Raw genomic sequence first — 23,034 nt, 5'->3', positions numbered from 1 at the left:
ATAAGTGAAAATAAAGTTGTACATTGAGAGATCTTTAATTTATAATTGAGAGCACACGCTACCATGCAGTGTCACTAATATACATCTCTTACTTAAAATTATAAATAGAAGTGTATAAGCTTCCTATCAATTTGGCTTTAACATTCAGCAGCCAAACCCTCTCTTCATTAATTTTTTTAAAATTTATAAGATTTTTGGAAATTCACATCAATTTCATTTCACGAAATTCTCTACCAGAAACATCAATTTCGTCAAAAAGTAGTGTAATATTTAAGAATACTTATAATCTCTTCTTTGCTTGAACTCTAAGTTCTTGAACCTACAACAAGTTATGCAGGTAGTGATGACCTGCAGGACAAGCAATGTCTGGCATGTTTTCATGACCCGACCAAGTGACCTAATGGGTCATGAGCCATGACCCACCAGGTCCATGGTCCATGACTTGGTCGGCAACAGCCATAGGTTGCTAGTAAAAATCAAAAAAAAAAAAATCACTTTTTACTTTCTTTTTTTTTGCAGTGCCTTCTAATTTGCCCTAAAAGCATTTCTAATTGCTTGTTATGAGAAGAAGAGAAGAAAAAAGAGAAGCCATAGGTTTGCAACCAGCAGCGAAGAAGAGTATCAATGAGACTATGTTGTCCTCAATTTTGGCCTCACAAAATTGGAGCAACCTTATGCAATTTTCATATGGATTCATAGGAAAATCCTCTTTGTTTTAATGTGTCGATAAGGTGTCATGGAGCAAATCATTATCCTTGAATTGTACTCTTTGTGATCCTATCTCTGCATTCTTTTTGAAGGTTTCTGTTGAGTTAAATCCCAAACTACTTGCTAGTAAGAGTTTTTCTTCTCTGACTGCACATGCTCGATTTTTGGCAAACTTTTGCATCTTTTCTTTGTTTTTCTTTGTCTTCTAAATAGTTTTTAGTCTTGTTTTTGCCTTATATGAATAGCCATTGGAATTCCACTCGATTCGAGCTAACTTAGGTCCAAATTGGAGTTGTCTAGCTCAAGTTATAAGGGAAAAAGTGGGATTTTTTAGGTCAACTATATATTTTTATTAAAAACCTCATAAAAGTGGGTCTTTTGTTGGCAATTGCATGATATAAATTATATTTAATATTTAAAGTGGATTTTCTGGCTCATTTTTAAATTTCAACTCATGTTGAGTTGATTTGACCATAGTTTTTTATGTTTTATGAAAATAGCCTATTTCTAGACTATTTTTCATATTACTTTATTAAAAACTATATAAAATATTGAATATAAATACATGAGACAACTTAAGTGCATAAAGTAGGATTTTTATTACACATTGCATACATCACCATGCAAATCACTATGTGAAAACCTACTTCCAATAAAATATAAGTCCCAACATTAATTTAAATGAACTTTTTCAATACAATAACACATTTTAATGCATTAAGTGAGTTTTTAATATACATTTGCATATTTAAAACTTACTAAATCAATGCAAGTGGCAAAATCTAACCCATTTACATATGTTTTTGCATGTATAAGTTTATTTTAAATATATTAATGCATTTAAATGGGGTTTTTCTAACCCATTGCATATACATCTTTTAAAATTACCACATAATGGACATTTTAAATCAAATAGCATGTTTTTATAACATGTATATGCATGCCTTAAGTGAGTTTTCACTTAGATATAAGTCGTGATTTTGGACCCAATTACATATGTATGTGATAAAAGAAAACCCATTTCCACAAACCTTACTCAACAATGGTGATCTTGGGCCTCATTACATGTGTTTTAAAATATGTTTTTGAGTCTTAAAAGTGAGCCAAGGAAAAGTGGGGACTTTTAACCCATTTGCATATCATCCCAACATGTAAATGGCTATGCTCGAGAGACAATTCTTCAGGCATCACTTCTACGATACCATGACCAAGATGTCCCTCATGGACTCCATGGTAAGATCAGTTGTCCTCTGACTCGGTCATTTGGGGGCCCTCTCTCTTGGAGTCTAACTAGGCTTTGATTGAGAGAGTCCAAACTCTCCTTCGGCACATTATCAAATGTCATTAGTCCACCCCACACAACATCATATTGGCCAAGTTCGATACTCACCCCTTCAAGCTCAAGACTATCTTTGATTTAGTTTGGTTTCTCCATCAACTTTTGGGCTTCGTACACTCCTCTGAGGGTCATCGCACATACTCTTGGCTTATTTCTCTTCTAAGGCAATTGTAGGGTCTGACTTCACTGGAAAGGCTCGTTGTTGGTTTGCCCAGGCCTCTTCTCTACTTGGTTCAATTGGGATCACGATTGATCACCTCCCCCCTTCCAATTCTCCTATCGACTAGAGTTGAATGAGCATGTCCAGACCGACATTTACAAACAATATATCATCACGACATGGAGTAACACTCTGGTGGATCTCCACCCGAGGATGGCCTTCTACACTTAGTACTTTATGGGTATCCAGGACGGGATCATTGTTTCCCCTCAGTACCTCTCCTACCACTAGACTCATGCCCTTCGCATCTCGTTGGGATCCTTTAGAGTGGGCTACCATCAGCTACACATGCAAACTGACCATCAAGTTGGCACGGGGAATGGAACTTTCTGCCTCTGCCTTCTTGAGGAGGTGGAGTCAGAGACCCATTTTGTTTTTCATCACCCCATCTCCAATGAGATCAAGGGGAGGCTCTATTGTTTGTTCAAAGGGTGTATGAGCCTATGCTCTTTATTCAAATACACTCATCAACAATGTCTTTCTCTTTACCTACAAGACGCCATGCAGCTTTGTGATCACACTCTTGAGCTTCAGTGCCCACTGAGACAAACTCCAGACCAACTCATCACCTCCTTCTCTCTTGGGTCTCTTCCCCAAGGGATGAAGAGATCTCTTGGCCATTCTTTAAAGCACATCAGATCTGTGAAACCTCCCAAAGGGTAAACTTGGCATCCTCTTTCCAGCAACTCATTGAGATAGCCTAAGGCTTACCCTCGCCCCATGTTGTATCCTTTAATATTGGACTACGTCTCTTATGAAGAGTTCTTAGGGTTTTCTTGATTTGACTTTTTGCTTCCCTATTTTGTTCTTTTTGCAGACATTGTTTGGTGCTCCTGTTGTTGGTTGTGGCCTTGTTGAATGCCTTTCAATCCCTCAGACCCGTTTGTGGCCTCTTGCTGGACATTAATAAATTTATCTTATCTATCATAATGTTAATCTATATTATATGTTAAACCAAAAATTGGAAACAAGTGGTCCACATTCTAGCCTATCAAATCTAGATTCTATACTAATTCTCTGATATACCAAAGCAAATGGTCAATAGATTTGTTTGAATTTGCAAATGAGCTCAGTCTTTTCAAAGTTGAAGAACAAGTGATCTCATTTAAATAAATAAATCTAGTTTAACAATTATAAAAAAAGAAGGATAAAATCGAACCCCCAAACAATTATTTAAGCTAGAATTATAAGACAACCAATGTCACCATTTCCATCAATTAAAGAAGGATGAAATTCATAACAGGAGAGTTGACATTGACAAGAACATGAAAAAGGTTTAGGCTTCTGATGCAAGGTCCCTTAGACTATTCGGTCTCCTGGACGTCAATAAAATACCTTCGCTCACTCAACCCCCTAATAATGTTTTAAGATAGACTTGTAACACAACCAGTGCCACCATTTCCAACTCAATCATAGATGGGGTAAATGGAAATCAGGATGGCCAATTATAGTATCTATATTGTCAACAAACAAAAATATATAAGATATTCATTCCCTAAAACAATGTCTCATCCTAGTAAAGAAAATAAAATGGCAAACTAGATTGTCCAGGGTCTCTAGAATCAAATGCACTTCCACAGTTATTCACAAATGCAATTGTTTCCAAAAATATTAGATTAAATAGCACTCTACAAGAAAGAAAACTTCAAATCAAACAAACTTGATAACTAAAGGAAGCTCCAACTTAATCATCCAACTATAAGCAGTAGAGGAGAACAAATGGGTTGATCCATAAACTGGCATAGCAACATCTTGATTATCCTGCATTGCCTACAATTTGTCAATGAACTTTTGAGCATTTGTGACCTATAGAAATGGAAAAGTACCCATACAAATACAAGGGCATCAAGAATATACTCTCGTGTTCACCAATCGCAATATATGTGCATCCCTTCTCTACCCTCCTCAAATGCCTAGACATGCCAACCAATTTGTCCATGTTTTCTTGGTATGCAATAATACCCACAAGGCATTTGCTCAAATCCCAATATTTTGTCAATTCTTCTCTTTCTAGTCACCCAATTCCTAGTATGGGCAAGTGTAATATCCCCTTTCCTAAATACAATCGGAAATTACTTTCTTCTAAGGCATTTCATCAAAATAGTTTATTGACCGTTAAATTTCTCATTTCCTCTTTCTACAATTTGACAAACAATTTGCTTGCCACTGTAAATGTACTGTTTATTCCAAGTTTATGTATTTTATTCCATAAATGAATATAATCTTCCAAGTGTGACATCACAAAACAAAAAATGAGTATTTCATAAGAAGATAACAAATCATTGTGAACCATGAACATTAAGAGCAAACTTAATTTCAGAACAGTGATATTGATTAATCTTGACCTTATAAAAGGAAATCAATCCCATAAGAGTGAATCTAAGGAATCAACATCCATAACTCCTGAATAGTACGGTAACCAGGACACACAATAGTAGCCAACACAGTTATTTCCTGGTGGATACCAAACTTAAAATCAGATATGCTCAGCAAGAAAGATAATATCATGCTGATAGCATTCACACAATCATTCATTGACACTAGCTATACAAAAAATATATCCCAGTTATATTTCCCACTGATCACACACAATCCCCACTGATAAGTAGAAGGCAATGTTCTGAAATATAAAATAACTGGTGTAACAATGAGGAATTATTTTCCATTGTCTATTTCTTGTAACTGATACGCTATTCAGAGTGTTTCACATAGTCACACCTCATATAATCATCCCTTGCCATCTTTCACACACAAAATGAAGCTCTATGATAACCAGACCTTAACTTCTCCAAGGAATGTGCACATCACAAGCTTTGTTTTCATCAGTTCCAGATCATTCACGCCATGTAAGCTGGATTTCTCAATGCTAAAGGAATAATAATATAAAGGCAATAGAGGATTATCATATGGTAACCATTCCACAAAGAGTAATTTGAGAAATAACAATAGACAAGAAAGCTCAAGCCAAAAAGGAGACCCAGTAGTGATACATGTTAATGTTTTAGCATCAGTAGAAGTAATACTTGTTTATCTGATATACTAATGTGTGTTTATGTGTAACAGATAACAGATAAAAGTTGTTACTGCTGATTATTAAATTCAATGCATACATACATACATACATACATATGTATATGTATATGTCTATGTGTATGTATATGTATATATAATATCCATTTGCATTATAAATAATCATCAGCAGATATATGTATACTTATCGGCAGCCAAATGTATAATATCACATTATTATGTGATTGGGCTCTTTGATTTATTGTTCACCGGCAGGCAAGTTGTGTTACGGTTATCTTAATCATACGTAACAAATCATGCCCCCGAAGAGGCATGACTCTACGTGGCCTTTGGCCACGTAGAGCCATGACTCTTTGGGAGTCATGACTCTCCACCATATATTTATGAACCATGCAGAACGCTGATAAAACAATAATCATCTAGAAACATTCTATTCTAGAGAAAGCAAAAAACGAAAACAAACTAAAGCTTAAGATATTTACAAAATAACCATTAACTAATAATAAACGACTTATCTATTATTGTAATAATTCCTCAACGGCAAGATTGAAGAAGTCTACATTGAGCAACCAAAAGGGTTCATTACTCATGACAGCAAAACTCATGTCTGTAAGTTAAAGAAAGCACTTTATGGTCTCGAATAGGCTCCCAGAGCTTGGTATGAAAGGATAGACAACTACCTACTGAAGTTAGGATATTCCAAAAATGAAGTTGATCCTAACTTATATTTCAAATCAAATGGTGATGATATGATTATACTTGTGTTATATGTTGATGACTTATTGATAACAGGTGAGGAATATCTCATAGTTTGAAATGAAAGATTTAGGTCTACTTCACTACTTTCTTGGATTAGAAGTCTGGTAGCAGGATAACTGCATTATTCTGAATCAGGGAAAATACACCGTGGATATCTTAACTAAATTTAGGATGATGGAATGTAAACCTGCAGCTACTCCTATGGAAGTGAATTTAAATAAGTTGAAAGATGATGTGATCCAATCTGAACCTATAGATTCTACTTACTATAGGCAGATTACTGGATCTTTAATGTATTTGGTTAATACTCATCCTGATATATGCTATGCTACTCACACCTTGAGTCAGTTTATGTGTGCACCAAAGAAGATACATCTACATGCAGCAAAATACATTTTGAGATACTTAAGAGGTACTATTGGAACGGGAATCAAATATGAGAAAGTCAACATTGAACTTCATGGATATTCAGATTCAAACTAGGCAAGCAATCCTATTGAGTGTAAAAGTACCTTTGGATATTGCTTCAGTCTAGGACCTGGAATGATTTCTTGGTCCAGCAAAAAACAGACTACAATTGCTTTAAGTTCCACCGAAGCAAAATACATCGCATCTTCTTTGGGTGCTAGAGAAGCGGTGTGGTTACGAAAGTTGTTGGCAAATTTGTTTAAAAAACCTTTGAAGCCCGCTATGATTCACTGTGATAATCAAAGTTGCATCAAGCTTTCAACCAATCTAGTATTCCACAATCGCTCCAAACATATTGAAATTCTTTTTCATTACATTCGAGATATGGTGAATCAAGGAATCATTCAATTGAAGTATATCTATACTAATGAGCAAACTGCTGATATCATTACCAATCCTCTTGCTAAAGTGAAGTTGAAATACTTCAGAGAAAAACTTGGTATGATTAATTTGTAATATTGAATATTTAATCAAATTTTTAATTCATAAGTGTTTATTCTTCTATTGTTTGTTAGTAGCATCATATGTAATTAAAGGTGACGATCTTTCATATACATATTTATTCAGAAGGTAATTACTTACAAGGTGACGATCTTGTAAATAATAACCCTGTTATCATAAACATCTCCAGACATTTCCTCGAGCAATTAGAGATCATAGATAACAAATTCATGTTATTATCATGGACACCTCTAGACATTGCCTCGAGCAATTAGAGATCATGGGTAATAGATTTTCATGGACATCTCTGGACATTGCTTCAAGCAATTAGAGATCATGAATTCCTATGGACATCTCTAGACATTGCCTCGAGCAATTAGAGATCATAGGTAACATTCTTATTGTGGCTTCTCTAGATATTGTTTCAAACAATTAGAGATTTTAAATATGCATTATAATAAGTGTTCATAATTTTATAATATGAAGATCAGATAAAGTGATTAAATTTCTATACTGAAATTCTAATGGTTTTTACTTCTCCCTCACTAAAGAGGGAATGTTAATGTTTTAGCATCAGTGGAAGTAATACTTGTTTATCTGATATACTAATGTGTGTTTATGTGTAACAAATAACAGATAAAAGTTGTTACTGCTGATTATTAAATTCAATGCACACACACACACACACACGCACACACACACTAACAAATAAAAGTTGTTACTGCTGATTATTAAATTCAATGGACACACACACACACACATATATATATATGTATACATATATGTATACATATATATATATATATATATATATATATATGTTCTTTGGATAATATCCATTTGCATTATAAATAATCATCGGCAGGTATCTGTGTACTTATCGGCAGCCAAATTTATAATATCACATTATTATGTGATCGGGCTCTTTGATTTATTGTTCACCGGCGAACAAGTTGTGTTACGGTTATCTTAATCATACGTAACAAATCATGCCCCCGAAGAGTCATGGGTCTACGTGGCCTCCACCTTATATTTATGAACCATGCAGAACGCTGATAAAACAATAATCAATTCAAGGCATTTTTGTATCAGCGGTCTGCACTCTATCAATATTCTCCATTACATATATAACTTGCAGGTGTATCAGAAGCCGATTCAAATCAGTAGCAATACATAAAGGGAAATCAACTTTGCTTCCACAGTCCCAGAGATCTGCAAGGAACAGGCTGCTCATTGTTAAACAAGTAAGAGTTATATTGCTCCTGTGTTAATTGTTTTATCTATCAAAGATCCAAATAAAACTAATAATACATTACGATTCTAACTAAAGTGCGGCCAAATATTTAGTTCTAAACTTCATATTTGTAAGTCATCTCTATGCACGCATTATTATAAAGTTATTCCCAAGGTTTCAACTTTAATATTTGATTCTCCATTGCAAATGCCCAACCATGGAAATATTATCAAATTTAGTGGACAAATAAACTCTTCAACTTAATAAATGTTTCTGGCAATAGAGTTTATTAATATTTATTTCTAGTGTAGTATTGATGTGTCCATAGAATACGCCATTTGAATTAACACAGTATTGAACTTCATTCAAGGAATTGATAAACACCTTGTAAATGCCAACTATGCTTGCTTTTGTGACTCTATAATTATTCTATTTATTTGGCTTTTCCAATCTCCACTATGAGTCCAATTGAATGAGCACAAAACGAAAATCCCAAATATCCAATTGCCCTTATAAGAAGAAACTCTTGAACGGTATCCAAAAAATGTCAACAAATATTTGAAAATAAAAACATTACCATGGCGAGACCAAAATGTCAATTAACCATCTCACTCTATTAATTTGTTTATGAAAGAGACTTCTCTAGATTTTCAAACCACAATCATTGAATCCAATTGAGGAATTTAAATGACTCTCCCAAACTATTAGCAAGGTAAATCTTTCACCACCAAAGCCGATCTTCTCTAAAGAGGGTTTTCATCTTCGAGAAGGCTGAATCAAACCAAATTCAATACCAAAACCTCATAGGTTTTCACAAGAGAGAAACCAATAAACTTCAACATACCATAGGTGTTGTCAAACACCTTATTTTTAATATATCTTAGAGAACACTCCAAAAACTCCATTATAAAAACACTTTATTAATTCATTAAGCCTTATAACTCCAAAGGTGAATTATTTAGATTTTATAACATTTGCATCACTTTTCTCACTTTTTGCATCTCATCTTTTGAAACTCTCTATTCTCTTTCCAAAGATTCATAATATTGATGTGTTTGACAAATTAAATTAATTAAAATAGCATCCTTAGTGAAATCGATTAAATAAAGCTCTAAGTATAGCCAAGTAGCAACAATGGTCAAAAAGCATTGAAATCAAAAACTGTGTAGAAGTGATCCTGATGATGCAACATGATAAAAAGACTCGACCAATGACTCACTAAAAACAAACACTCTATCCAAGTATCTTTGAGACCATAGCGAGAGCTGAAAATACCATCTGAAAGTGTGTTATCGTATACATTATATACATTGACAATTGGATATGGTACCTAATTTTTCAACTCCACTAGGGAAGGTGGGGAAAAGACTCAAACAATCATTAGCTAACAAATGTATCAACTGTGTTGATATAGAGAATCTTGTACTATCCACGTCACCAATACATGCAATATGTAAGGAGCTATTCAAAACGAAAATCGATGATTAAGACTTGGTCAACCATATATGTGTAATGTTCCCATCATAAAATAAATTTTAATTAAGCTATTGTAATTGGGCCGGTTGATTTAATATATCTTGGACCCATTTTTATTTTTGTTTCTATAGTTTGTGTTGCCATCGGCTATCTTTGTACACCCTTGGAAAGTTTTCCCCGACGGATATTTAAGCATGGCTTGTGGATAGTCATTAGGTATGCGATTTGGATTATTTCTTTGTACTGCGAATTCTAGTTGGGATTCTTTGTTGTTCGCCATTTCGAAAGTGAAAGATGTTCCCTATTTGATCTTTTCGGTTTCGGTGGGATTCAACCCTCACCCTATTCCGTTGCCTGTAATACTTTGCTCGGATCTAGCAAATCGGAGCACCATCTTTTGCCAAATATAAATTGAAGAATAATTTGTGTGTGATCTCCATTATTGTCTAGATTTTATCTAAGGAATTTGGAACTACAAGTTTATGCTTGAAAGACTAGAAAACACCTTCCCTCTGTACAATAGCAACACATAGCCTTTCCATATCGTACGGCCACAAATCTCCTTCGTACCGCCATTGTGCTTCTCCCCCATACTGCCATTGTGCCTGTCCACCGCACAAACCCCACTGTCCACGGTACAAGCTCCTTCACATCATTGGTGTATGGCCCCCATCTGCCATCTCCATTCCCTCATACCATACAGCCACTCAAACACTGTACGGTCTTCCCCTTGTGTCACCATACAACACATCTATCAAACCATAGGGCCTGTACCATACAGCCTCCACATTGTCTGTACTGTTGCAATTGGCATTCATACACCAAACTCCAACCTTACCGTACTGCCCTCCATAATCGTGTACGGATTTTCCATCTGATTGCCATATTGGGAGAAAGATTGTTGAGAGTAGTTGCGTGGGTCAGATCATCATAGTGGTATCAGAGCTTTGATCCTGCCAGCCTATGAACAATGAGAAAGAGTTTATAGCCAAAAGAGAAGGAAAACCCATTTGGTGATAGAATGGCGATAGAACCGGAGCCCACAGCGGCTGAACTCGTGGCACTACTAAGAGAACTTGTGAGGAATCAGGCATAGATCAATAATACTCAGGGACTCATGGAAGAAACTCTCAAGAAATTGGCAGACAATAAAGTATCTGGTGAACAGAATAGTCATAGCGCAGACTCTACGTCGAGTAAAGCAAATCCTCATCCTACATGTTCACGACCTTCCATGTCATCTTTTCCCCCACAGACGGAAGCACCACAGGGATGGAAGCAACCAACTTTTGAGGTTCAAGAACAACTAAGAGAGGACTGGAAGAATGCGAATTTTGAGGAAGATATATCTTACAAAGACTACAGTGATCTGAGAATGAGATATATTCCGGAAGCGGAAACCGAGGATATTTTAACGATAATCTTGGGAGTAAGTTGAGTAAAGTAAAATTGTCTCCATTTGACAGATCAGAATCCTTCTCTATGCAAGCGTGGGTAATAAAGGTCGATACTTACTTCCAACTGAATCTGATGCCAGAAAAAGCAATTAAATTTGCGGCATTACACTTGGAGGGAGTTGCGCATGAATGGTGGCATCACGACACCATCACATTGAGGCATGATCAAATAAGTACCTATGTGTAATTCACTGAGAGATAAATAGATCGATTTAATGGTAAAAATACAAAACTCAATTTCAAAGATTTGGCACAACTAAGGCAAACTAGATTGGTTGACCAATACATTGTGGAATTTCAGAAACTCTTTATTTTAGTCACAGACATTTCTGAAAGAAGACAGATAGTGCTCTTCATGGACAGGCTGACAGAACCACTGACGGGTAGGGTACAGGGGTTTAATCTTGCCACCCTATCAGAGGCCATCAAGAAAGTGCTAACCAATTCCTGCAATTTATAAGGGAGGCTACCCAATTCTTGCAATCTATAAAAATAAATAAAGTGCTAATTGTTGACCCTAAAGTTAGATGCCTAGGTTGGAGAAAATAAGCCTAAGTTGTTTTTAATAGCTTATTGAGAGGTTATTTGAAAGAATTTAAATATTTGAGTTCGTAAAAGTTCCCCAAAAACTCTATAAATTGGAGTTTGGGCTCTCATTTCTTCATTTAGAGGTTTGCACATATAACAGAATTCTATTGGAATGAACAAAGGAATTTCTTTTGAGTGTTGTTGAGGATGAAAAAAACCTCTTCAATCTGCTGGTTTTGGTGGTGAGAGACCCATTGTAGCTGGTCTAGTGTTTTTTTAATACTTTTATAGAACTGATTTGAAATCTGTGGATCTTGGAACAAGAGTACAATAATAATTTGCAGATCTCATTATGAACCTACAGCTGGGTACACAGGTATAGGGAAGTTGTAGTTTATTACTTACAGCTATCACTGAAGAATAGGAGCAATACTCAGAACTCATTGATGTAGCTGAAGATTTCATCAATTATGCTATTAATAAGGTCAGCTTTAGACAGTCATTTTCTGCTGCTTTTTTCTCTATTTAAATGTCAAATGCAGTATTTCCTGAAGTTGTGATATATAAATCTGTCCAGCATGTTCTTAAATAGACATCAAATTTTGGTATTTCAATTCTTGATATACCCACAATATACACAAAAATACAGTGAGATAATAATACAGCAGTAAACTAAACATCTCCTCTAAATATGAAAGCAACTGTTTGACAAAATGCTTAAGGAAAAATTGTGAAACTTGAGTGAAAAGTATAAGGTTCTTACAACAACTTGAGCTTATAGTACTACTTTTGTATTTGATCAACAGATGCACTTATGACAGTGAACTTGAAAATGAGAATACATTTATATTTATTTACTTGCACTTTCATATTATTAAACATGGATAAAAGAAAGTTAAAAAATAGAGGTTAGTACAATAAATTAGAAACGTGAATCTTACCTGGGACAAACAACCACATCAGGAATATTTACAATAGCATGAAAGCTGTATTGGGGCTTTCCATGAAAGTGTCTCTCATCATAATCTAATATGATTCCATCCTACATAACAATAAGAAAAAATATAGAGAAGTTATTCCCACATTGCCACATTGAATTTGAAACAAAATGTATTATATCCCAAAATTGTATACCCTGAATTTAAAGGAATTTATGTCATATACATTATAGAAATAAAATGGATTCAAATTGAGTGAGACCTCAAATCAATATCAAAATTCTAATATTACAGATAATCCATGTTAGTGCAATAAGAAAGACCATCTAGATAAGAGTTTTGATAAGAAAAAGAAAACTTTACTATGAAGTCTGATATTTTGGAACTCATACAAAGCTGGGCAATGACAAATACGACCCTCGTCCCGATTTGCAGTCCGATAAACACAAACAACTATGAACAAGTTACAGATAATAATATAAACCTTTTTTATTTCTCATTTTCAAGGAAAAAGCACCAACGTTCACTTTGTACAATGAGAAGTTTTCAGTAAAATAGTAGAGACAAACTTGAAAGCTTCTCTAAGAAGGTTGTTGTTGAACTTAATCCAAAACATATGTTTTGCATGCCCTCAAGATAAAGCATAAGCTGCTTTTGTATGTTTTAGTTTTAATAAACACCCCTTACCATTTGTGTTGCTCACTATGGCTACAGTCAAATTTTTCTTAATTATTGGAGTAGCCCATACTATAATAAATCTTAGTTATAGGAGAAGTCCATATCAAATCATATTTGTTGTGCCCAAAACCTTCACTACTCACCCCTTGCAATATAGATATGTTGAGAATCTTGAGATACTTCAGCTCATACAAAGAAAGCAATGTTTAGAAAGATTATCTAGCATCTCATTTTGATTTTTCAAATCTTGGCTTGATTTCCTTGGAAATTCTAGATAAGATAAAGATGAAGATAAAATATATTAATGTAATGATGGATTCACAACTATCGCTGGACACTTTTTCCATGGTCAACCATGAATCTAGTACAATGCACGTGCCCTTCCTCTAATGCCCCATGCAAAGTAGTATCAAACCTATTATTCCTATGTCACGAGGGCATTTGCCCTTGCCAGGAAGGAACGAGGAATGATCTATGAATTTTTTGGTCCAATTTATGCACACACATTGTTTCCTATAATTACTAAAAATTTTAAACCACAAGATCTAGAATGTGTACCTAGGACACCAAAAATTTTGAAACATATTTGTGGAATCTATGTGATTGTCAATAGGTATTACAAGTGTGAATGCATGCACACACAAACATGCAGGCAAGCAACAACTTACAAAGTACACATACAATAACAAATTATAAAATACATTGTGTGGCCCTAATTGATCCAAATCTAAGCAAATATCCAATGCAGAACACTTTGATCTACACAAGCTTAGATGTGTTTTAAGCAGAAACAAAAGAATCATAGATGACAAATAGCATGCATAAAATAAAGCATAAAAAACATAAGAGAACTAAAACAACAAATTAAATAGTTTATCTATATTTATAATGTAAATGCCATGCTATAAAAGGAAATACATAGTGTTCCATTCATTCTCATGAGAGATGAATTCTTGTGAACTATTGCTCATGAAATTTGAGTTAATGAGTTCAACACAAAAACTACACAGTTGAATACTAATGGCGATAACCTAAAGGGGCTCTACAATGAATGGTTCATAAGGCACAACACTTGCCGAAGGTTTTACAAATGGGGTAGCAAGCTAAGTGGGCTTAACCTTGGAGGAAACTCCATTATCAAGTGTGCTTGAGTTGGATCTATACTAGGATGGGCAGCTTTCCAAGAAGGCCTTATGCTTCACCCCTATGAGCATCACCTAGATGCAATGAGTGTTAAGTGTTCCATTCATTCTCATGAGAGATTTGCTTGTGAACAATAATTCATGAAATTTGAGTCAGTGAATTTGACTCAAAAACCACATAGTTGAAACCTAGTAGCAATATCACAATGTATAGTAGTTGTTTATCTATCTCACTAATGCCAATGCAAATTATACATGAGAACATAAATGAGAAGATGGAGACTATATAATTGCAAGAAGTTAAGAAGAAATAAGTTGTTATAGAGAAATTACTATTCCATGATTTTTGGTCATTGCTAGATGTATAAGACAAAGTGTCAATTATGTCTTTGACTCCCTTGGTAACATGGCTTGTCATGTAATGATGATAGGGCCTAACATGCTAGATACGTACTTTGCAAATTCCTCCTTGAAGCTATAGAATACATTGTGAAGTGAATTGCAAAGTCGACCAGAAAGTGAGCTACCAAGCATATTGTGAAGTGCATTGTAAATTTAAAAGAAAAGTTCATTACAAAGCCAGCAAAAAGGGTATTGCTCTACACCCCAAAGTAGTTCTACTCTTAGAGTCAATCTAGGAGCTCTGTCTCTTTTGAAGAAAGAAACAAGAACATTTGCAAGAGTATAAAGAGGTCACCTTAACAATTCATATCACCTTGAAATCAATTCATTCAATTGCATTAAGTTTGGGAATTCAGAGTGGAAGCTTAGCTTCTAGAGAAAGCATGGTGAACTGTTTTCCTTGCTGACAAAGTTGACCCACACTAACAATTATGTAAAATAACATAGAACAGTTCCAATGTACAGTATTTTCATATGACCCTAAGTTTACCACTTAAAGATGCTATGATGCAAAGGGTGAAAATCTAAATATTTGAGATGCATGGCATATGGAACAATCTTCTTAGGAGTTTGGACAATATGATTGAAGGAATCATTTCCATAACTTTGTGCATCATTGATTGATTGAGTGTTGGCTATTTATACACCTTTGTGACTATGACAGTGTTCATGCCTAAGGATAAAACCTGAAATATTAATTGGTCACAGATTATTTCATCACTAAAAAGTAAAAAGGATGTATGACATTGACAAGCAATATTGATGACTGGTGAGAATAGCTTTCATGTTGCCAAAACTAGAGCATCCCAAATTGGTGAGGATAAGGCATGGAAAAGTTTAATCACATGATAGTCATTGCAAAGATGAGATTCTTCATCCTACTTCTAATGCACCAAATTTGCACCCTACTGCAACTCTAAAGTTCAATAATTTGGCATAACATGGGACTCATTTTTTGCATGTGGGATATACAATATTAAAAATGAGACCTTCGGGTGCTAGGCCAGTTCCTACTGAGTAATCACCTATTTTGCTCTTCAAAACAAAACTCTAAAGACTTGATAGGGAAAAGGAAAAAAGATATGCAGGAAACTCACGAACTTGAAACTTGAAACTAAATAACAGGTGGTTCACCAAAGATGTAGACACAGAAAATACAACTGATTTTTCTTTTTGAGGACCTTATTTTTATAATTCAACACTTCAATTATGTAAAGGCTTGCATAAATATTTCACAATGAGGTCCTGAAAAGAGAGCTAAAGAAAAGACAATATTCACTTAACAATCCCAAATTTGATAGACACATACTGCAACCTGCAAACAAACTTACACTTCTACAACTTGGTAGGAGTTGAGACAAGGCAAATAGGAGTTCTCAGATTCATAGGTTACCTCTATCCATCATAAGTTTACACAGATATGCAGAAAGAAAGGAAGGCTTGTATTTGAAAATAGACCTACTAAAATGATTTAGTCATAATATTAATTATCTAAAATTGAGTTACAGAAAAAAAATGTTGAAAATACATTAAGAACACAAAATGTCACAAAAAACCTTCTCTACATAATCAGGACTGAAAATCAATATTAGTCCAAAAGACTAACTACAAACCCCGTTGGGGTCAAATCCATGAAAAAAGCCTCCAAAATAGGAGTCAAAACCACCAAAAATGTTGACTAACTGGCTCATAAACTCCACTAAGTCATTAAGAACCCCATGACTCATGTCAAACTTCCCATAAAGTGCTCCAACTGGCCATAAAGACCCCCAAACTGCCTTGGCAAAGTCAAATTTGACCCCGAATTAACTACTAGAATTACTCCTAATAACTCCAACTAATTCATAACACTAAGTCTTCACATAATATCTCCATAACTTCTAAGACTAAGAGGTATGACACATGTCATATTTGACTCATTACAACACAAGAAAATATCCCAATCTTTCTTTATTTGCATTTTGATAAAAACAGAAATCTTAAATGATTTATATTACACCGTTTAATATTGTGTTTTACAATGTGGGCCAAATGCAAATGTAAGGTTTCAAAATAACACCTAACGTCAAACTTTTCCTAAATTTTCCCCCACGGCACACTGTGAAAAGAAATAAATAAAACAATCCCATAAAATCAAAGTATCAAGAATCGGAATCGGATCGGAATCAACAAGGCCAAATCATGAATTGGCCATGAATCGGAATCAAATCGGCAAATTAAAAAAACTCTTGAAATTTAGTAACTTATTTCATAAACCCTTTTATTGCTGATTCGATTCACCGATTCACAAAAAATCGTTTCGCTTGAATCAAATCGCATGAATTGCCACGATTCTTGGAACTATGCATAAAATGCATCAGACTTCAAATTATATGAAACCTGATTTGGGGCAATATACATTGGTGATCAAACCTAGAATTCATTTCATTTTCACATAAGGAAATTCGAAAAAGCTCGAGGAAGAAATGATGAGGGTTCAAGCATTTGGTAGAAATCGTTGTTAGCCATCATGGATGGAATTTAATGCTCCTGCTGATTTCACTCCATTCTTCGCATGGTTTTCTGGGCATATTTTGGTGTTTTAGCCACCATTGCCAGCATTTTGCCACTTCTCTATACATTATTGCTGCCATTGCTATTATGGAAGGTGAAATCTGGAGCTTCCATATCATTTTTCTGAAGTTTTAATGAAGACTTGACTAGTACCCGTCATGCGATTCCTGGGCATATTTCTAATGCTCTGGCCGCCATTTTTGAAGAAAAACTTGCCCTTTTGGCTTCTACAGTCGGCTTCTGTAGCTCTTCTGCCATATTCTCCTTCTACGTTTTTTTGCAGGTAATTGTCCTTGTATAATTAGAATATATAATTGTCCTTTGGCTGAAAGTCTTCATTTGTCCATTTCTTTTTAATAACAGCATCCTACAGATTTGTCATTATTTCATCCATGCTAGAAAATTTTCAATCCAGTAACTGCTTCTGTTATATGCATTTGGTAATACAAGAGTTGGTTTTACATCTGTTACTTAACCTATTTATTTGAAGTCATTGATTCTTTCTTGGGGGTTTTTGGCAGTTCTAACCCTCTTCTTCCATGATTCTGCAATTGATGGGTCCCGTATGGGGTTTTTTGCATATTTCCATTATCCATCCTCCATTTTTTACATTTTGCACAAGGGTTCTACAAAAAAATTGCATCCTGGAGGTGACACTCGAACTGAGTATAGCAAAAAACACTGTGAAATTATCATCACACCTTTCCTTTCAGCATGCTTGATTTAGGTATTGCAATTCTTTCTTTATTTTTGGGTATCAATTCTGATTTCTCTCTCAAATGACAATTATCGGGTGAATCTGGAGATATTTTGGACTTGTGCACTGAGTGTTTCTGTCGAGCTGTAGGTGTCAAATAATTCATGCTTTTGTCATTCTATCATATGCCTGTACTTTATGTTTCCTAGCACATTTTTCTTTCAGAGTATTGAGGACGTTTTTGTCTTTCCCTTGATGACAAACATTTCTGACTGTGATACCCTTCTCTACAACCCATCTTGCTATTACCAACACACAGCTTTTAAAACTGATAAATGTTCATGCATACCATACAAGCATTCTTGTTTTGCTTTTACTAAATCTCTGGAACCTTCTCTCTGCAGGGCAAATTCATAACTGTCATTACATTTTGAGTATGCTTGGTAGCTCTGCCGACTCTTTAGCTGAATATGTCAAACCTATTTTTGAGAAAAACTCATGACAGCAGCAATTCTTTCTTTATAAGCTTTATATCACTGCTTCATGTAAAGTCTACTTGATCCAGAATGCTTACTCTTTCTACGATATGAAGGTCAAGACAGAATTCTCAGACTGTTAACATTCCTATCTCTTAATATCTCTTCTTGGCATCAGCACTTATTTGATTCTCTCTCTAGCATAATGTTTAACATTCTTTGTGTTTGTGACACATATGATGGAGAATTTAAAGTAACATTATCTGTTCTTGTGCAAAATTTGTTGTAGTCTCATGCCTGTAGCTTGACTAACAAATGCAACTGAATTGACGTCAGCACCGTTTTCCATCACCTTGCTGTTTACACTAGGCTTTGTGTGGCACTGTAATGAAGAACACACTTCCTCTTCGATGCTAATGTGAAGATACTTCCTTTCAAATGCAAAAACTTCTTTCTTATGTATGATATGTAGCACTGGCTGATTTGCTGATTGAATGCATGATGTGGAGCACTTTTTGATTCAAAATATGTATACAATGTCGTGTTCATCTTTTCCACTGTTTGATATAACATTCAATCATATTTAAGATTTCAGCACACTTTTAGATTCTGATCATCTTTTCCAAATAGTACCGCAAGCTACTGTTTATGAATCTTTGTTATGCATCAGCTCTTATTCTTTGTCTGCTTCTTGTAGCTAGCTTTCATGTTACATGGCAAAACAAAAAAGGTTTCAAGCTGAAAGAACTTGTCCCTTTATTACTTCTATTGTATTTTTACTCAGCTTTGATGATCCTATCTCTTATAGGCACGCTGGACTCAATAACCCTCGTGGGAGCCTAAGGTTATATCTGCGTACTTATAAGAGATAGGATGTTGCACAGGGAACAAACATGTTAGAAAATAAATCAGGATCTTGGGATTTGGATGTGCATGCATAGGATGGTGAGATTGTCGGCCATTGCTTAGATCATTTTGATCTAACCCACTTCTGTCGTACTTGCGGGATTCGGGCGGGAGCATGGAAAGCAGGACAGTGGGATCGAAGATGCGAACAACCAGTAAAACAGCCAGTCATTCCAGACAATGGCTGGCACCCATGACCCATTTTACTTTCTTGTTCTTTACTTTCTGCATTTACATTTACATGCATAGATCAGATTTTGGTTTATTTTCATTGGTTAGTTTCACGGCCTGTGTGAAACGTGATAAACACTTAATGAATAAAATTACATTTTCAGAAAAGATTGTGGTATTCATTTGCTCTATGTGATGCTTTTACTTTTCGTCATAAAATATAACTTATATGCATGAAATATCAAGTATTTTCACATAACCAAATGCATGATCATGAGCATTCTATTCAGCAGTCAGGCTAGCAAACATAACTCTGTCAATTTTGAGCCAATGAGTGAAAAATGAGTAACACTACTATAATTCAAAAACTCCAAATAGTACCCTTTCATCCACGCCTATGAATAGGATAGACATTTTGCATCATCCTATGTTGTTAGTGTAACATATAGGGTTGCAATCATAACATTTGGTCCACATTCAATGGGCCCATCAATGGGCTTGAATTAATTGTGAATACTTCATTTCTTCCCATGTAAGCTTTGTGCTCTAAGAACAAAACACATCGGAATTATGTCTTGGGTTTCTTTAACTATCATCACTTTTGCAACAAATATGAGTCATGCTTGCCTTTTAGTTTAGCTTTTAATTGTGTCATCCCTTAGAAACCTCAAAAATTCTATTGCGTGACCTTAGAATCACTTTATGATATACAAACCATAGTGCAGTGGTTTGATCTTCTCGCAAAGACCTTAGAATCACTTTTGCTGCAAATCTAGTCATTCCTTTTCACCAACTTCAAATGCGTGTGATGGATAATATTACAATGCAAGTCATGTCACTATGTACTTTTGTTTCGGATAAGATAGACTATTTGGCAATTTGCTAATTATAGTTGCACTTGTTGATTATGATGTGGCAATATGTTTTCCCTATCCACTTATTCTCCTGGTGGCACAATCCAATGTTCGTATGCATACAGTACGTGATGTCAAGGAGCATACCAGGCTGGAACCGAACATATGTTGAAGATAGATTATACCCCATAGAATTGAGCAAACTGCGATGCTCTACTGTGAGCATGTTCAATGAATGGTGATTTGTCATTCCATGTGTACGAGTGTGTGATATATATTTATATATAGAAAATCAGTGAGAAACCAATTTACTGGTGATTCAAGGAAACAACTTTTGCACGTAAATTCAATATAGTGGACCTCGTAAACTGAAAAAATACAGTAATTAAAAAATCGATAGAGTGGATTCCTTATATACATCAAATCGATGAGATTTCTATTGAAAAGTGACCCAAGGTAGTAACTTTCGTACAGAATATTCAATATATTAGATCTCACATATGGAAAAACACAGTGAAAATGCTAAAACAATGAGATGAACCTTATATATAATAAGAAAAAGAAAATTATCTCTACCTCTCGAGTGTGTCCATCTCTGTCTGTCTATCTACCTGCTTATCAATGTCCTTTTAGTACTACATGTCTTCTTATATATCTATCCGTCTATCTACTTAAACAGAAATGCTACTACACGTACCCTTTTCTTCCTCGGACTAGATATTAAATTAATAACATACCGGACATGCAGCCTTCAAATCTTCGAGAAAACCTCCGGGAAGCTCCTTGCGGAAACCTTTAACCACAAGCTCTGTGCTGCCTTTGCCGCCAATTCTGCCAAGGCAAGTTTCAAATATGATTACAAAACATTCTAATTTACATTTCTAAACTTATTCTGCCAAGCAAACTTTCAATCATAATTACGAAACAAACCGCTAAGCTTTTCCAATATTAAGCACCGGGCTAACGCGCAGACAAATGCTACATTTAAACAATCTAAAATGGCGCAGTCCAATTTAAATAATTCAGCAAGGGGAAAATCAAGGGAGAAAACTTTGGTAAAAAAATAACGATCAAGATCAAACTTCGAATTACGTGCCTGGGAATTTCAGGAGGCTCGCAGGTAGCGGTCTGTGAGTTAAATGCCAGTGCAAAGGCTCCAGCCGAGACAGCCATGGCGAAAGGTAGTGCCCGAAACGATCTTCTCCCTTGCGTTTGGTTGAACCTCCCTGCTCCACCATCTGGACCAATTTCGGAGAGCTGTGCTGAATAAGCGCGCGTTTGCAGGAATGGAGGAAGGATTCGAACCTTGGACGTGGGGGAGGACATGAAATGCATAAGACGACGAGAGAGGCCCATTGGAGTTAATCCTCAGAGACGAGTAATCAACCGGACATGGGTACTGAATTTATTTTTAGTCGAGAATTCCAAAATCTTAGGCAACTTACATTACGATTGTTTAGTTGGCTTCTAGCCACATTATCCCATAAATTAAAAATGGTTATTGCTAACCGCCAAACAGTGTTTGCACCAGACATCACATGCCCAGATTGTCGGAAGTATCATAAAACACACTAAGTTGGGGAATTCGTAAAAGGAAGAAGAGACGCAATGGGTCAAAGTTCTTCCCGATAGAAAATAGTAAAGTATTTGAATAGTTTCTATCTATAGAAAATAGAATAGTATTTGAATAGGGTTATAGAGGTAAGAGTGAGAAATATAGGGAACAAAATTAGGATGTGATTTAGATATTTAAGAGTATTATATTCTTAAAAAATATATATTTTAAAAATATTTTTAAAATTAATAAATTTGAAATGAAAGATATTATAGTAAAACTTCTTTGTAAACATATAATATTTTAATTTTTAAATGTATTAAAGTTAATTAAAAGAAAAAAATTTTAAGAAAATTTCAATAGTTAAAATTTATTACCAATGTAATCAAGTTATGTTTATAAGATAGAGTGTGACCAAAAAAAATTATTTTACTTTTATCAGTAAATGATCAAGGCCTTGATTATATTTATTAATAGAAATTAATAATTTACAACAGTGTTTCTCCATTCAAACGAGCACTGGTAGGAAAAAACGGAGAAGAAAACCTCCAGTCTAGCCCGGGACAAATGTCATTTATTATTACATCATAAAAGGGCCATACCCTAGTCAAATTACATCATATTTTATTATAACAGCAGATAAGATTACAGAATCGACCAATACAATCGTCAAGATCATTCGAACATTTGTGCCCGAATTAAGTAGAGCCAGTTTTGCCATTGCACTTTACACTCCTTCCAAGCTAAGAAAAGCACCCATCACTCCTTCTTGACTTAGCAATCAACATGGTTAGTGAAAAAAAGAAACTACAAACATCTTTAGTAGTTAGTGAAAACCTTGGAAAAATAACCGAAGGATTCTAATAATTCCTATATTATTTAAAACAATTCCTTCTTCATGATGAATATCATCAAACCTTTACTAACTATTTAAAAATTTGACATTATTAGTGGATATTTTCTAGTAATGCCTAAAACCTAGTATTTTGAAGATGATTCTAA

The 23,034-nt window shown here is 34.9% G+C and overlaps 1 protein-coding gene across 1 annotated transcript in view; it reads right to left on the bottom strand.

The window, feature by feature from the left end:
- LOC149552665 (FAD-linked oxidases family protein) overlaps positions 1-21,857 on the bottom strand; it is a 288,354-nt gene extending 266,497 nt beyond the window's left edge. Inside the window, exons 1-3 of the mRNA XM_089788230.1 lie at positions 21,574-21,857; positions 21,215-21,308; positions 12,602-12,702 (exon numbers count right to left, since the gene is read on the bottom strand). Coding sequence (XP_089644356.1) covers positions 12,602-12,702; positions 21,215-21,308; positions 21,574-21,833 — 455 coding nt within the window. The 5' untranslated portion in view covers positions 21,834-21,857. The remainder of the gene's footprint in view (positions 1-12,601; positions 12,703-21,214; positions 21,309-21,573) is intronic.
- Between the last annotated feature and the right edge of the window lie 1,177 nt (positions 21,858-23,034).

Source organism: Cupressus sempervirens, chromosome 6 (assembly GCF_028749045.1).
Source record: "Cupressus sempervirens isolate cs-2001-9-10 chromosome 6, ASM2874904v1, whole genome shotgun sequence".
Lineage (NCBI taxonomy): Eukaryota > Viridiplantae > Streptophyta > Pinopsida > Cupressales > Cupressaceae > Cupressus > Cupressus sempervirens.
The sequence above is the reverse complement of the archived record's forward strand: the minus strand, read 5'-3'. Positions and strand labels throughout refer to the sequence as shown.